General features: G+C 44.2%; 1 protein-coding gene across 1 annotated transcript; it reads left to right on the top strand.

Annotated features, from left to right (window-relative positions):
• The first annotated feature begins 5,887 nt into the window (after nt 1-5,887).
• On the top strand, nt 5,888-14,107 carry LOC147268411 (potassium voltage-gated channel subfamily A member 2). Its single transcript, XM_086199960.1, has 3 exons — nt 5,888-6,085; nt 6,290-6,742; nt 7,627-14,107. The coding sequence occupies exon 3, from the start codon at nt 7,764-7,766 to the stop codon at nt 9,258-9,260; it is 1,497 nt and encodes a 498-aa protein (XP_086056086.1). The 5' UTR covers nt 5,888-6,085; nt 6,290-6,742; nt 7,627-7,763; the 3' UTR covers nt 9,261-14,107.
• The last annotated feature ends 1,737 nt before the right edge of the window (nt 14,108-15,844 follow it).

The raw sequence follows: 15,844 nt of genomic DNA on the forward strand, positions 1-15,844 counted from the left end.
GTCTGCCAGCAGATGTGCCGCTTGTCATCCTTGAACTTTACCGACGCTCGTTCATGACAAATCGAGGGGGGAATGCAGCGCTTGCGTTGGGTTCAATTATTCACAGCTTTGCACATCTTCCTTACTGCTCTGGTGATATTTTAATGTAGTACAGTCTTTGCCCTAAAACTGTAACTTAGTACTGCCAAAAATAGAATCCATGAGACATATTGCCATTATTTCTCTGGGTGCCATTCATCCATCTGCTCTTTGGAGAATGGCACTCTGGGGGCTTTTGATAAAGTTCATCCTTCTGCATCAAAACGTGTGTTCAGGGCTTTCACTCAGACAAAGGAAAGCATGTCAGTGAGAGCATATATCCTTCACCACCCGAAGGAGGGAAATCATACAGTGGAGCCATTAAAGACTTCCGTATAGGCGACTGCACCTGTATATGCTGGACAACATGTCCTGCCTGTGGATCTTAGTATGAAACAAAGTCATAAATGACTCCTTTTATAACCACTAATTCATCTCGAACAAATGCAGCTGACTGCATAGAAATGAAAAGTGCTAAGTCATCATGCTGTAACTTTACTTGAAATATCCTGGCAGCACCAGAGATGCTGTAGGCGTGATGTCACCACCCAGCCTCCTCCCACTCCTGGATCCACTGCCTCCAGAGATGGTCTCCGTAGCAACCAAATGAGACTGAGCAGAAGATTCACCCCGCCACAGTGACAATGCTGACTATGGACAAATTATTTCAGGTGCTTTCTAGAAGGAGTTTGTGTGTCTTCAAATTTGTGCAAAGAGATTAGCATTAGCCGGGGGGGGGGGGGGGAGTCAGACGTGCATCTGTAGTTGAAAAGCATCTCAAACCCTCGTTCTCTCAGGTGTTTTACAAGGCAGAGAGGCTGCCAAGTCAAACAGCAGCAGTGTAAAATGCAAATTAGACTGCTGCGAGGGAAATATTTTGGTTCCTTGAGTCACTGGCAAACAAAAAACAGAGGATTGCATCATCACAGTGTCACAGTAGCTATCACCGCGAATCCCACACGTCCCATAATGTGCGTCTGTGCAACAGAGCACAAACACTGCAGCTTTTTCAAACAGATATTCTCTTTATACTTTATGCAATAATATTTATGCTAAAATATGGGAGGGTGGAGAAATGCGCTGCAGCAGGTCTTCAGAGGTTGGTGCATATATAAACCGCCTCCCCTTTCAGAGCCTCAGCGTCTGCATACAGCTTATCGTCCCTGACGCACAAACAGTGTTATTTTTATTTCCTCGCTGAACATTCTGAAACTTATTTCAAGTACGACCTTGGTGGAATGCAAGCTCGCGCTCCTAAAGCCAACACCTTGAGTCCCTGTCCAGCTGATAAACTGTATAATGCAGCATAAGGGTATCCCTGCAACAGTGACACTGACTCACTCACAGACTGACTCATAGTCCTCCCCATCAGCATCGGGGTGCTGTAAGCTCAGGTTTTTAGTCTGGCTCACCGAGTCAAAAATGTATTTTTTCTTCATGTCTCAACAGTGAGCTGCACTGTGAATGTGCAGAGTTTGATACCAGAAGGCTGTCTTCGCATTCATTGATGAAAAGTTAAGTTCCACTGTGCTCAATGAAAATCGAATTTCTGACATCACAAATACTGTAGTTTAGTCCTGGTCCAACGTTCATCACACACGATTAAAACTATTTGCATGCGTTGCTTGTCATTTATCTCGCTTATCTTTTTTTATTTTGAGGTACACGGGACACGAATTAGGTCCTTTGTTCATTGAGAATGAACTTGCCCAGCAATAAGTGCTGAACAACTGCTCAGTCCTGTTTGTGAAATGTATTTACTAGGGCCTGAGCCCAGAAGTACTCTTTGGATCAATGATGGAAAAATGATTTGTTTTATATTGCTGTTAGTATTCTAAATGATTCATCCATCCATCCATTTTCTACTGTTTATCCTGTTAAGGATCGCGGGGGGGGGGGGGGGCTGGAGCCTATTCCAGCAGCCTTCAGGCGAGAGGCGGGGTTCACCCTGGACGGGTCGCCAGTCCATCACAGGGCCAACACATCTAGTCAGACAACCCTTCACACTCACAGCCACGCCTACGGTCATTTTAGAGTATCAATCAGCCTCGTCCCCTCTTGATGTCTTTGGACTGTGGGAGGAAGCTGGAGTACCAGAGAGAACCCACGCAGGAACAGGGAGAACATGGAGACTCACACAGAGAGATCCTGTGCTTGAGCTGAGGCTTGAACCCAGAACCGTCTTGCTGTGAGGCCACAGTGCTGACCACTGCACCACTGGGCCACCCTTAGATGATTCAATGAGATGAAAATGAATCTAAACATTTAGCATTTGTTGCAGACATGAATCCTACATCCCTGTGGTATTCAGGGATTTGGTTTATAGCATCCACTATTTTTCTCTGTCATACATTTACGTCTCATGATGTAATTTCCTCGCCTTTTTTTGTCTGATTTCAGTAGGGGATTAAAAACGTGGGGACTGAGATTTATCTTTATTTTTTATTATCTTTAATGAACATGTTAAGAGTATTTTTGTTTGCCTTCACACGTGTGTGGAGCAGATGTCAGTGAGGTTATTTGGCTAAGTGAGATGCAGCTTGGCAGTATATTTCAGAGGACCGATGTCCTTGTGCCTTTCCTGGTGCCTGGCTCTTTTCCAGCATCTGCCCTCATCCTGCTGGGCCTCATTCTGATGATCACGACTCTCTTCTCTCCCTCCCTATTTCCTCTCCTTCCTCTCTTTTATATGCCCTCTCTCTATTACCCCACCCATATCCATTTCTTTCTATCCCGCCACCTCGCTTTGTCTCATCCTCAGATGAACTGTTACCTCCTTGGGACTCAGACAAGGACGGAGGGAGTAGCCACTCGTCATAACTATTGGCTGCACTCTTTGAGCCCGGTCCTCTAGTTGTATGCATAACCTGGCCTCCATTGCAGGGACACCTCCGTTTTTCTCTCCTAAGCAGTGATGCTGGAATGACTCATCTCCTGGAGGGCTAAATAAAAAGAGTCTTAGAGAAGACGCACTGGAAAAAGTGCATCAATGTTGTGGGATTGCTGGATACCCGGAGGTGAGAAGAAAACATGGTAGAAGATAGAAACACGGTGATTTTGCATGATGGAATTCTTCACCGATGAGGAATTATGCACATGATTGCATTTCAATTTATAACAAAATTCTGACTTTAATTTTATGCAGCAGTCATAAGATTAAATACATCTGCGCCATCTCATGGCGGCGTGTAAGCTAGTCGTAGCTGGAGCAAGGTCTGGAAGTTTAATCAAGGTGGAATTTTTTTTCATATGTAATTTCCAGGCTGCTTTTGTGTGCTTCAACTGTGCGCTTGCTGCAATGCAGTATCAAGGAGGAAGGAGGAACAATTGACCACCAGTGACCATAAAAAGAGCAATACACTCCAGGGCTCGCCTGAACAAGCTCTGAAACCAGCCGGGTATCAAGAAAGCCTTGTTTACTTTTGCTACTGCGGGTTATTAAAACAGTCTCATCAGTCTACTAAAAATACTAAAGTATTAATTTGGTACTCTGGTTAATCATTAAATGATTATCTACAACCAACATTGCGTGCCAGGATGTGTGCTCATTTGTTATGTGTGAACAAGCAGGGGTGTTGGACCAGAAACAGACAGAAGATGGAAGTGTGAGGTTCTCTTCGGGTGATGGTGCAGTTTACGATTAATTACAAGCGACGTGAGCAACAAATGCAGGAGCCGGCATCAGTGTGAAGTACAATACCAGCTCAGCAGTATGTCAAAGTAACATGTTAAAACTACTGTAAAGAGTCACGTGATCTTCACATTTGACCTGCTGCCTCTGATCCAGGTCACAACAGCAATGGGGGGCAGCTACCGTTGTTCAACATGAGGAGCCCTGCATTGTGGGGGCAGGGTAGACTTTTCTTAATAACACAGCAATAACTGTTGCAGAGGTACATTGTTTAGCCAGGAATTTCTTGTGTCCACAACAAAAGGATCCTATTGACTTTCAGTTGACACTGATTCCGCGGTGTGAACGATATCAGGCCATCAGCCACCAAGGCTTTGCTACAAATTGTGGTGGTTTTGTATACATTCAAGATCTGGCTGATGGAGGAGACTTAGGCAAGGTGGAGGGGACCTTTGTGCGGAGAGCCATCAGGAGAGGAGCGAGGTACGAGTCAGGAGAGAGAGAGCATAGGTGCTATCAGATTACTTTCACAATTACAGTGGAGGAGGGGTGAAACTTTGGCTTGTGTTTCACAGGAAAGGTTCGTTTTAAATCAAACAATTACCACATTCAGCCGTGGAGTTCCAACCGCAGTCACCATGCGCTGAAACAAAGTTGAAGATTCTCCATGCATCCATTCGTCAGGGTCTAGATATATCATCCACCCATCAAAACCAAGGGACTCATATGAGTCATTTGGAGAATGTGCAACCTTGTGAAGATAATAAACAAAAAAATCTGAAATAATGAAAAAACAGCAGCAGAGTCGGTTTGGTGAGGGAAACCAGCGAGGGAGTGAGCTGCTGGTCGTCTCAGGACTCAGGATAATGAACCTCCAAGTAGCTCAAGTTCATTACTTCCTCTCTGCTCTGGTGCTAAAACATCAGCAGGAGAAATCAAACGCCTCTTAGAAACAAATTCACCACTTGTCAAGCTGACACCCTCAACTGCCAACTTACAGAACCATCTATTTTCCTGTCACCATATGATTAAAACTCACGCAACATTTAGAGTGCTGGGACCCTTCGCTTTTAATTAAAGCCAGCCAGCTAATGCAGAGTGAACGGAGCCTCCGAGTCTGCATTAACAGTTTTCTTAATGGGCCCCTGACTCATAAATAATAGCTGTGCTGTCATGGGGAACCTGGGAAAGCCATTAAGAGATAGTGAGAGGTATCCGCATGTGTGACAGCAGGCAGGCAGGCGGACAGAAGGGACGAGGCCGGGAGCCTTGACGGACTCGGGTCTGCCAGGAGTAACCTTGGCAAAGCAGAATCTCACACAAATCATCCAGCTGGTCTCCCCGCCCTCCGGTTCCTCACCGTTTAGCCCCACCCCTCACACACGAACACACACACCAAACTGAGGGATTCCCACTGACATTTGGCCTCTGTGAGGTCACGTTTGACCACCACCGTGCTTCCAGTTCCAGCTCACGTACTGACACTCAGGACAGGTTTTACCAATTGATCCATTATTTCTTCTTCATTCTAAATTTAGCAGAGCACAATGATGGAGGTTTTGCACTATTTTAGCCGTGCTCTTATCTATTATTAATTAAGCTTGTTGCCAGGAACGGTTACAAATATAACCGCTGTGGAGAAGAGAAGGCAGAAAATTACTGCTGGATTACTCAAGACAAATACCCAACAAAGCTCACCTGAGCTGAAAAAAAAAAACACCTATCATCAAACATTTGGGACAACAGGATGCATTAAATAGAGATCATTTAAGTCTTTTCTCCTTCCAACATTGTGAAGGAGTAAAATACACAACACAGGCAGCAAGAAAAAAAGCTGTTTATCTGTGGATTTGACTTAAAAATGTGACTGGAAATACAACAGCCGTGCTGCTGAAGATGTGTACCGCTTTAAATTGCCCACGCTGCAGATAAGGTAAGGAGTGGTAGCTTCAGTGCGGATGGAGAGCGCATTTTTTTTCGCCCTTGCCTTCCCTCTCCATCACCACGTCTCTTGGTATGCATAGCAATGCCCGACTGCAGGTTTGACAAAGCTTTATATACCAGCGCAGCGGCCACTGCTGACTAGATCACCCCATATATTCCCTTCACCTTAAATAAATAAATAATTTTTTTTTTTTAAATATCCCACCTCATGGCGAGCTGGACCAACAGAGGCCGCCTTATATGTGCTGTACGTGGGGTTCTGGCTCAGTGAAATTGCATAATCTTCTCCCCCACTACGTAAGGCGATTCTTTCATGCATGTCGTTTCAAGTCAGTGTCTGAAGACGCTTTCCTGCTCACCATGTAGGCTATTATCAGACTCGCAGAAGTGTCTGTGCAGGAGGGGATGGGACGCACTTGAACGTTCCTGCAGGTCTGGATGCGGCGCGTGTGTATGCTTAAATAAACATGTAAATGAGCCGGCTGAGGCATTAATACAATTTCTGAGGCAGATTTATTCTTATATCAAACACACTATTGATGCGCAAGTCCCGGATCGTGTCTAATTACTAAATCTATTTAATAAGATTATCTTCTTTTTTTTAAGCTCCCTCCCTCCTCTTCCCCTCTTTTGCAGATGTTTCCTCCCTGAGCTCCTCATCGGGACTATTTACCTTTGCAGCTGTCTGCAGCCACAGCTCGTCACTCTGCCATGGAGAGGACCAGCGGAGGCAGATCATTCTGCTGATCCCAGCACCTTCAGTTATTAAGGGAAGTACCAGCACCTCCTTGATCGGTTCCCTCCTCCCCCTTTTTGCCCGTCGCCATCCCTCGACAGCCTACCCGGAGGAAAGAAGTCGGGGAGGGGAAAGTGAGGACACACCCGCACATACTGTAGCCTACCCGGTGTTACACGGCGAGGATGCTGCAGACAACATGAGGTGATCGTCTGTCCCAAATTGGAAATTCAATTTTTTTAACACCCCCCCCCCCCCCCCCCCCCTTCATCGGAGACAGAAGACCTGATTGTCACAGCTGGTTATTCACCTTCCGAAGCATCAACACCCACATATGACAAAGATGTCTGCAGGTATGTGTGAAATCATGATTAAGCAGCTTACCAACACCTCAGTGTTCGATGATGCATGATTTCAAATGGTTTATTTCCAGTTAATGCGCGAATCTGCTTTCATGTAAAAATACAGGTAGAAACCATGCAGCTATAAATATGATATATGTTTCTAGAGGATTTTATTTGGTAAAACTGTGTTACCACTGTGTGATATGATGCAGAAAAGAGATAGTTTTTTTTTCTCTCTCTCTCTCTCTCTTGGAGCCTATTTCCTTCTATTGATAAATTATTTATAGGTGTTTTTGAATATTTTACAGACAGGCACCATTTCCAGACTAAAATGCTCCTTCAGAAAACAGACCAAAAAAAAAAAAAAAAGTACATGAATAGGAGGCAGGTTTATTAGGCGCAGCGGTAAATGTAAGAGGTGTCTGGTATATTTTAGGGTTTTTGACTGCAGTGGTAGCTCTGCTATGATCCTCTCAACAGGACGTGTGTGAATTTTTGCCTGCTGCATTGCCATATTCATGCATGGCTTCACCGCAGAAAGGTAGTGCCATTCATTTCGTATGATATTGCCAACTGCTGCGGATCGGTGTCCTAATTTATGAGCTGCTGTACACCAGGTAGAGCCTGAGCTTACCTGTTTACATGCGAGGCGGATTGCTTACATGCATATTCGTTTGTTCATGAGAGGGAATGTCAGCTTCAAGTTTCATGAGATGCTTTATGTTGAAGTAACTTTACATAGCTCATCACAGCTCATGGCTTTTGTTTTAGAGGGCTGCTTCTTTTCTGTGTTGTGGGGTTTGCGGTTCAAATTGAAGACCTGAGTGTTGAATGATGTCTCGGGTTTACCCTGACCTCGTCTTCTCTCTTTGCTTCATCTGTCCTACATACAGTCCGATCCTAGGTGACATCCTGTGGCCGTCAGGTCTTTACGGTGTCGAGCCCTCTCCCTCTCCCGGCCCCTGCCTGCAGTTCTCCAGGCTGCAGGACCCAGACTCACTGAAAAGTGCAGGCCTCCTCCCCCTGCAGAATGACTGTTGCCACAGGCGACCCCTCTGACGAAGCAGCTGCACACCCGGGGCACCCACAGGACTATGACCCGGAGGCTGACCACGAGTGCTGTGAGAGGGTGGTCATCAACATCTCAGGGTTGCGCTTTGAGACTCAACTCAAAACCCTCTCGCAGTTCCCAGAGACTCTGTTGGGAGACCCAAAAAAGAGGATGCGGTATTTTGACCCGCTGAGGAACGAGTACTTTTTTGACAGGAACAGACCGAGCTTTGACGCCATATTGTATTACTATCAATCAGGGGGCCGGCTAAGAAGGCCGGTCAATGTCACCCTTGATATTTTCTCAGAGGAAATTCGCTTTTATGAATTGGGTGAGGAGGCCATAGAGATGTTCCGAGAAGACGAGGGTTTCATCAAGGAGGAGGAGCGTCCTCTTCCTGATAATGAGTTTCAGAGACAGGTGTGGCTGCTGTTCGAGTATCCAGAGAGCTCAGGTCCTGCTAGGATTATTGCCATAATCTCTGTCATGGTAATCCTGATATCTATTGTCAGTTTCTGCTTGGAGACTCTTCCCATTTTCCGCAACGAAGAGGATGAAATGCACAAGTCTCACGCAGAAGTCTTTTCACCTGAGACCAACACCACAATCATCAGCTACACATCCACCTACTTCACTGACCCCTTCTTTATCCTGGAGACTCTTTGCATTATATGGTTCTCCTTTGAGTTTCTAGTGCGCTTCTTTGCCTGCCCCAGTAAAGCGGGCTTTTTTGGTAATATAATGAACATTATTGATATTGTTGCTATCATCCCTTACTTCATCACTCTTGGCACAGAGCTGGCAGACAGGCCAGAGGATGGCCAAGCGGGTCAGCAAGCCATGTCTTTAGCGATTCTCAGGGTCATCCGGTTAGTACGAGTCTTCAGAATTTTCAAGCTCTCTCGTCACTCCAAGGGGCTTCAGATCCTGGGCCAAACCCTCAAAGCCAGTATGAGAGAGCTCGGCCTCCTCATCTTCTTCCTCTTCATAGGGGTCATACTTTTCTCTAGTGCCGTCTACTTTGCTGAAGCAGATGAGCCAGAATCTCAGTTCGAGAGCATCCCGGATGCTTTTTGGTGGGCTGTGGTGTCCATGACCACAGTGGGTTATGGTGATATGGTCCCAACTACAATTGGTGGCAAGATTGTGGGATCCCTCTGTGCCATTGCAGGTGTCCTGACCATTGCCTTGCCCGTACCTGTCATCGTGTCCAACTTCAACTACTTCTATCACCGCGAGACCGAGGGTGAAGAGCAAGCCCAGTACCTGCAGGTCAACGTGCCCAAAGCTGATTCAGCGGAGGAGCTGAAGAAGAGTCGGAGCGGCTCAACCATCAGTAAATCGGACTACATGGAGATCCAGGAGGCTGTGAACAACAGCAACGAGGACTTTCAGGAGGAAAACCTAAAGACAGCCAACTGTACGCTGGCCAATACAAACTACGTGAACATCACCAAAATGCTTACAGACGTGTAGACATCTGCTACTTTTTCTGCATCGCAGCAGGAAAATGTGGAGCTGAGCAAGTGGACGGGATGGGTTTACAACCTCCCACATCACGTGTGCTGGAAAAATATAGGCAATAGAATTCAGGATGTTGATAATAGAAAATGAAAAAAAATATACATATAGATAAAACACCGAACATTTGCGCTCATCCTGTCTTCACTCCTGATACCTGTAAAACAGAGTGAGATTTCAAATTTTGCATTTCTGCATGGAGTTGGCTTTTTCTTTGTGGCCGTTTAAAAAAAAAAAATCCTTAAAATGTCACGCTCACAACAGTAGCAAACAGTAGTGCACAAGAAGAAGAAGAAGAACGCAGAAACACAGCAATTAAAAAGATATTGCTTTAAATAAAACAACAACAGCAACACGACACAAGCCCTGCTTCAGTCCCCCGTCCCTCGACCCCTCATTTCCCAAGGCACACTGCTCTGCCATGCGCTTGCTGAGGAGCCCTATTCGGCGCCACATATGCTGCTTCCTGGAGCCAATGAAACAAAACTGTCTTATGCTTCACCATTTAGAGATAAAAGGATGTGTGAGCATAAAGCAAGCCCACTCTAGCGCTAGAATGGCCTGTGGGTGACTTGTGACGAGGTTTGTGGTTAAGTACACCACATTATTTCAAGGATGAATGACAGCCGTCAGCGCTAAGCTTATGGTTCGACACCTTCTTTTCCCATTAGACATCAGTATCTGATGAATGACTGAGAATGGCCTTGACTTTTCACTGCTTTGGTCTTACATGTATTGCAATGCAAGCTCTCCCCCTTTTCCATTCACCCAAACTGGTCTTACTGCAGAGCTTTTTGGAGGACAACTTGAATGTTTCTTCTTGTTTTTGTTTGTTGCTCACACTTTCACACATGCAGTACTGATTCATGTAGTTAGGTAAGTTAACTGTGACTTAACTGATAGCCAGTAGGTAGGTACTGTTAGTAGTAGTCAGTAGATTATTGCATGACATTTTTATCTGAATGAGTATTTCCACTTTTTCTCAACTGCCACTTGCTTCATCACATCACTGTATACTTGTCTGTACACTGCCTTCTATACACTTTTAAAAGGATGCCTGCAGGTAGCTATAACAAGAACATACTATGTAAACAGATTTCTTGAGGAATAATCTTATGGCCAAATACGACACTTACCAGGACGCAATGTCTACATCAATACTGACATTCCATGTAGAAGTCATTGCCATGTACTTTTGTGAGGTTGCTGTATTCCAGGTGAGCTGAGATTTAAGGCTTAAAGTCACACTTTTGGACATTAATCCCAGATATGGTAGACTTGCAGTGTCGTCTTTCTCACAGGTTTGTTACATGATCACAGCCTCATGATCAAAATAGCGACTTTTAAGGACTCATGTATAGAATAATGATTCCCCTAAACTGCCTTTATCTGGGATTACGCTATATTCCTAGTGTTGCATGATCTCAAAATCATTCCTAGAAGCATGAATTTAAACAAAAACAAAACAAAGAAGCCTCTGAAACAAAAAAAAGACTAAAATAGATATCTATTTCTTATATTTATAAATATATATACATTAAAAAAAGACGTAGGCCTATACAGTCAGAACACATATTCAGTACACATACTTCTATCAGAGAATCAAAGATTTTAAAATAGCAAAGTTTATGGAGACAGTGAGAGCCTTTCCCCAATGCGCAGATCTTTGCCATGTCTTTATTTCCAATTTTAACAACATTACTATATGTTGTCCTGTTACGCAGCCTGTTCGGAGTGCCAAAGGCACACTCTTACTAGCCTGTTCAGATACATTTACTTTACTGGTGAGTTTCCAAGCTAATCTAATGTTCAAAACTGTATTCTGGGAAGTAATCATTGAAAGGCAAGGCGTTGGTCAAAACTGTACAATCCCGAACCGGAATCTTGTATCAGGAAGCTCTATGTGATGTTTAATCAGCTTGAACAGAAAGAGACTCTGGCGGTCCTTTGAGAAGGTCTTTGATGCCAGAAGCTCAATCTGTCTTTAAAAATTGGCATCGAATGTAAATTAGCTTCTGACTCAAGTATCGCGTCCAGCTGAGACTTTGCACTGTTCGCTCAACACTGCCAAGGTAACAGTCAAAGGCAGGAACGTCAATATTGGAAGCGATAATAAGTAGCAGTGTAGCAGATACCAGTCACCCAAGGGGTGCTGCTTCACTCCTCTTAGTCTCTTACTGTTGTCCATCTTTTCACAGAGGTTTCTAGAGAGGTGATCAATATGGAGAATGTCTGTAGCAAGAACTGTCTGACTTCTGCCATGTCTGGATGTATGTTTTTGTTATAAGAGTTTTCATTCTGCTCACTACAATCTTTAACCTGCAGTAGCAAAATGTGTTACGCCATTGCTGCCAATGTGTCCTCAGGATGCCTCAACCAACTGCTAGAACTGCGTCTCGGTGTCCACACCCACGTATGCTTGACAGGATTTTAGAGAATAAACTGCTGCGATTATAGGTGTTGCTTTCCTGGAGAGGTAGACTGAGATTTTCAAATGGTGAAAAACAGCAGAATTGAACAAACAGTTGTCTAGCAATACTCACATAATCTTTTGGTGGAGGGGTCTCTGTGGGGGAAATACATGAAGTGGGGTTTTTTGTTTGTTTGTTTTCTTTTAACCAACCTACAAGATCTTACTGATCCTCAGTTAAGCATTGTTGTGGGAGTGTTGATGCACAGCTGTCTGTGTGTGTGTGTGTGTGTGTGTGTGTGTGTGTGTGTGTGTGTGTGTGTGAGTGAGTGAGTGAGTGAGAGAGAGAGAGCAAGACAGACAGAGAGAGAGAGAAGCGAGGAGGGGGAGAGAACCATTGAATGTCAGTGTCTTAGCCTGGTTGTACAGCTGCATTTATGCAACAGCCATTTGCATAGGCTACATATATATGTGAAAAAAATGAAAAGTCAGAGTCTGACCAAAAATATTTGTCTATGCATGCACATGCATCGTGTCCTCATTCCATTTCTTTGGACAAATATTTCTGATAAATGTTAAGCGCAACATTTATCCGTTGTGTTTGAAATCGGACACATTACCTCAGCCAAATCCACTGTAGCAACTCATTTACTGGAACTCACAATGACACTCCTGTATGCTGAAAGCACAAATGATCTTCACTCTTATCTCTGCAGATTCTATTGTAAAAATATTGAACATGATCTTTGCGGGGAGCATCACAGCCTCCAAAAATATCATCTCTCACCTGCTGAGGGACCCACCAGCAAATCCACTCCATGACAAGGGTGCCCGACAGTGAAGAAATCTATGCAGAAAGTGAATATTTAATGGAAGTATGAAGAAGGTAAAATTAAAGCATATTGTGTTTGGGGTTTTTTTTTCTTTTTTTCGGCCCCAATTACATGTTGATCCGGAGGGCTGGCTTTGCATCTTTTAACAAACTTTAAAGCAAAAGTGTCCCACTTTGCAATATTCTGCTGCTCAATGTTGAGCTGTCCCATGTTAGGCTGAATGTGAATATGAGCTTTTTTGTTCTTTAGGTTTGTTTGACCTGCGATGTCAGCTCTTTGAGGCAAGGCTCCTGCTTAATAGGACGAAACAAGATGATCAATATGCAATCTGTATGCATGTGTGTGTCTGAGAGGTGTTTCTTTTTCGTTCTTAACCCTCCGTATTGTGACATTCACGGTAACTCTGTACAGTTGTTCACCTCACCACCCCTTGTCTTCCCCTGTATCATAGAGGCCTGAAAACATCCATCAACGTGGGTACACTGGATTATGAAAATTTCTTTCTATGAAATGAAATGTGAGAGAATAATGTAAATAATAACCAATGGATGACGGAGTAAAAATGTACTATATACTGTATGTGAAGTCTGGATTTAAAACGTAGTATTATCTGCACTTTACAAAACAAAAAGGACAATCTATGGACAAGAAAACGTGAAATTAAATGCATATAATCCTTCCAAATGATCATTACTCTGATATCAATAATGAAGCCAATAATAATTCAACTGAAAGCCTGCTTGATGTGTTTATTGTGTATCTTTTATTTTTATTTTAAATTTTGAAGTGATTTTTTTGTTGGTATCGGGTGTGACAGAAGTGCATTTACCGAAAATGTGTTTTTCACATGTTTGTGGCGCTTGTTTCCCTCCTCTCATCACATTGTTCAAAAGACATTTGGTCTGCAAATGAAGTCTAATTTTAGCGGAAAGCGCGTCTGTGCCGATGCAAAATGCCTTGAATCGATCAAAGGCATCTTTGTTGTTATTCTTAGGACGCTCTGTGTCTTTGTAGCCGCGGGCAGTGTGGAGGACATTTTCAAACGCCTCCTGGTATCTTGAGCTTCGTCCTCCCTTTAAGTGCTCAGTATATGCTCCCTGCAGTTTGAAAGAGAGAGCAGGGTGTTCTATTAATAGCGTCTTTGTTGGAGAAAGAGATAGGAGGAGGAGGAATGTGAGCTGAGGAGGAGACAGAGAGAAGGGAACGGGAAAGAAGCAAAATTCTTAAAGAAATCCCTCACGGTTAACTTCCATGGTGCTCCATCACCTATAGATTCTATATTGAGACACAGGGCTTTCAGATCTGCTGTTGCAGTTTGTGGGGATACATGCAGATGTGGTGTTCTCCTCCTCTAGATCGTTCACATGGTCCTTCTCACCTCACTCTGGAAAGCTCCATTTTTAGAGGGATAACTGCTGTCTTGACTTGCGCTATCTGCCCCCCCTCTCCTTTTTTCTTTTTTTTAGTCAGCTCTGCAGTGCGAGTGGGAACACTTGGGGACCTCTGTACTGTAGCTACATCTCTGCTGTAGTCATTAGTCTTGCTTTGATCTGGCGATGCAGTGCAGCACTCTGCTGCTCTCTCTCTCTCTCTCTCTCTCTCTTTCTCTCTCTCTCTCTGATGAAACCACGGCAAACATGGAGAGGCAGGTAGGACGGCGCAGTGGCCAATCCAAGGTCTGCTGCAGGTGGCTGCCGTTGCTGCCACACCATCGTTGTTGTTGTTGCTGTTGTTAGGGAGGAGTGAGTGTGTGTGTGTGTGTGTGTGTGTGTGTGTGTGTGTGTGTGTGTGTGTGTGTGTGTGTGTGTGTGTGTGTGTGTGTGTGTGTTTGTCAGGGGTGGTAGCGTACCCACAGGAGCTCAGTCATATAGGCTTGCACTCTGCTTATAATTAGGAGACACGCGCCGTGGGACGTGCTACTAATCCAGCAGGGCTGCGCAGACACCAGACCACACCCTGTTATTAGTCCTCAGCTTTACGCTCATTAACTCCGGTCCTGATAACACTCACTGAAGGGTTTTTGTCCTCACTTTAGAAGCAGTGGGATGTTTTTGATGTTCCATTAAAGGTTAGACGACAATTATTTAGCATAGAAATTACAAGAGTGCAGCTGTTTTGGCTGGAGGTGAGATTTAAGTGATGTGATAGACATTTATCTTCCCTTGGAACCTTCATAGGTGGGGAAAATGAAGAAAAAAAGCATCACTGCCCTCTAGGGGTTTTATTTTAGAAATGAAAGTACTTTTTTTCACTAAAATTTAAGAACTTAGACGAACAAAGCTTATATCTGGAGATATTCTGCAGGATTTAAATAGAAATCCATATGTTCTTACAGCTAAATAACTTGGAATCCCAGGGACAATAGGACGCATGTCAGCCTCTGCCCCCTTTAGAGTCATGTGGAGGATCAATACACTCATATTGTGCCGCTCTATTGAAAGAGAAAACCCACACTCATACACAGACATAATAGCAAACACACACACACACACACACACACACACACACACAAGCGCCCACCCCTCTGGGGGTGACAAATGGGACGAGCTAAGGTCAGCCAACCATGTATCCCATCTCTCAGGGGAGGGTGAACCCGTCAGAGCACACAGCGCAACTGACAGAAAGATGCTCATAATCACAAACAAAACCAGCAAGCAAGAAGTAATAAAAAGACCAGACCAGTATAGAAACTGGAGGAAATCCTCCTCTTCATATTACGAGTTGAATAAACCAAGCAGAGAGAGGTCACTCAGGAAACAATGATTATCAGGCAGCATAAGCCTCTCTAGCAGGTGTGAATGTGGTATTTGTATAGTACACAGAGGCCCTCTGACCTGCAACGTGGAGGGACTGATAGAAGTGCTTTAATCTTAGTAATGCAAGCGGGCTCCTGATCCTGTGTCAGCTGAGGCAGCAACATATGGAATCCAAATGAATCGAGTTCCTGTTATGGTGCGGCGAGCCGGTTTTACCTCAAGGTTAGAGGGTTGGAATGAAGAGTGGCTGGATTTGTGAATGAAAGGACATCAACATCACACGGACAACAAAAACACAGGGGAAGAGTTGGAAATGTGTTCATGTGGAGTTGTTAGTCTGGTATTATTTACAAGTACGTTATCGCTTATAAAGTCGGTTCACAGTATCTTTACTGGGTTTTAATTTAGTTTTTTTTCTAATGGTGGTAACACATTTAAGCCCTGATAATGCTTTTGCTGCAGTTACAAAGTACCGTCACAGTCTGTGCTCATAGCAAAAAATAGATTGGGAAAACCACAAAATCATGTTTAGGACACTTC

Source organism: Aulostomus chinensis, chromosome 3, assembly GCF_037954235.1.
Source record: "Aulostomus chinensis isolate RoL2024-O1b breed Wild chromosome 3, RoL_Achi_v1.0, whole genome shotgun sequence".
NCBI classification, from domain to species: domain Eukaryota; kingdom Metazoa; phylum Chordata; class Actinopteri; order Syngnathiformes; family Aulostomidae; genus Aulostomus; species Aulostomus chinensis.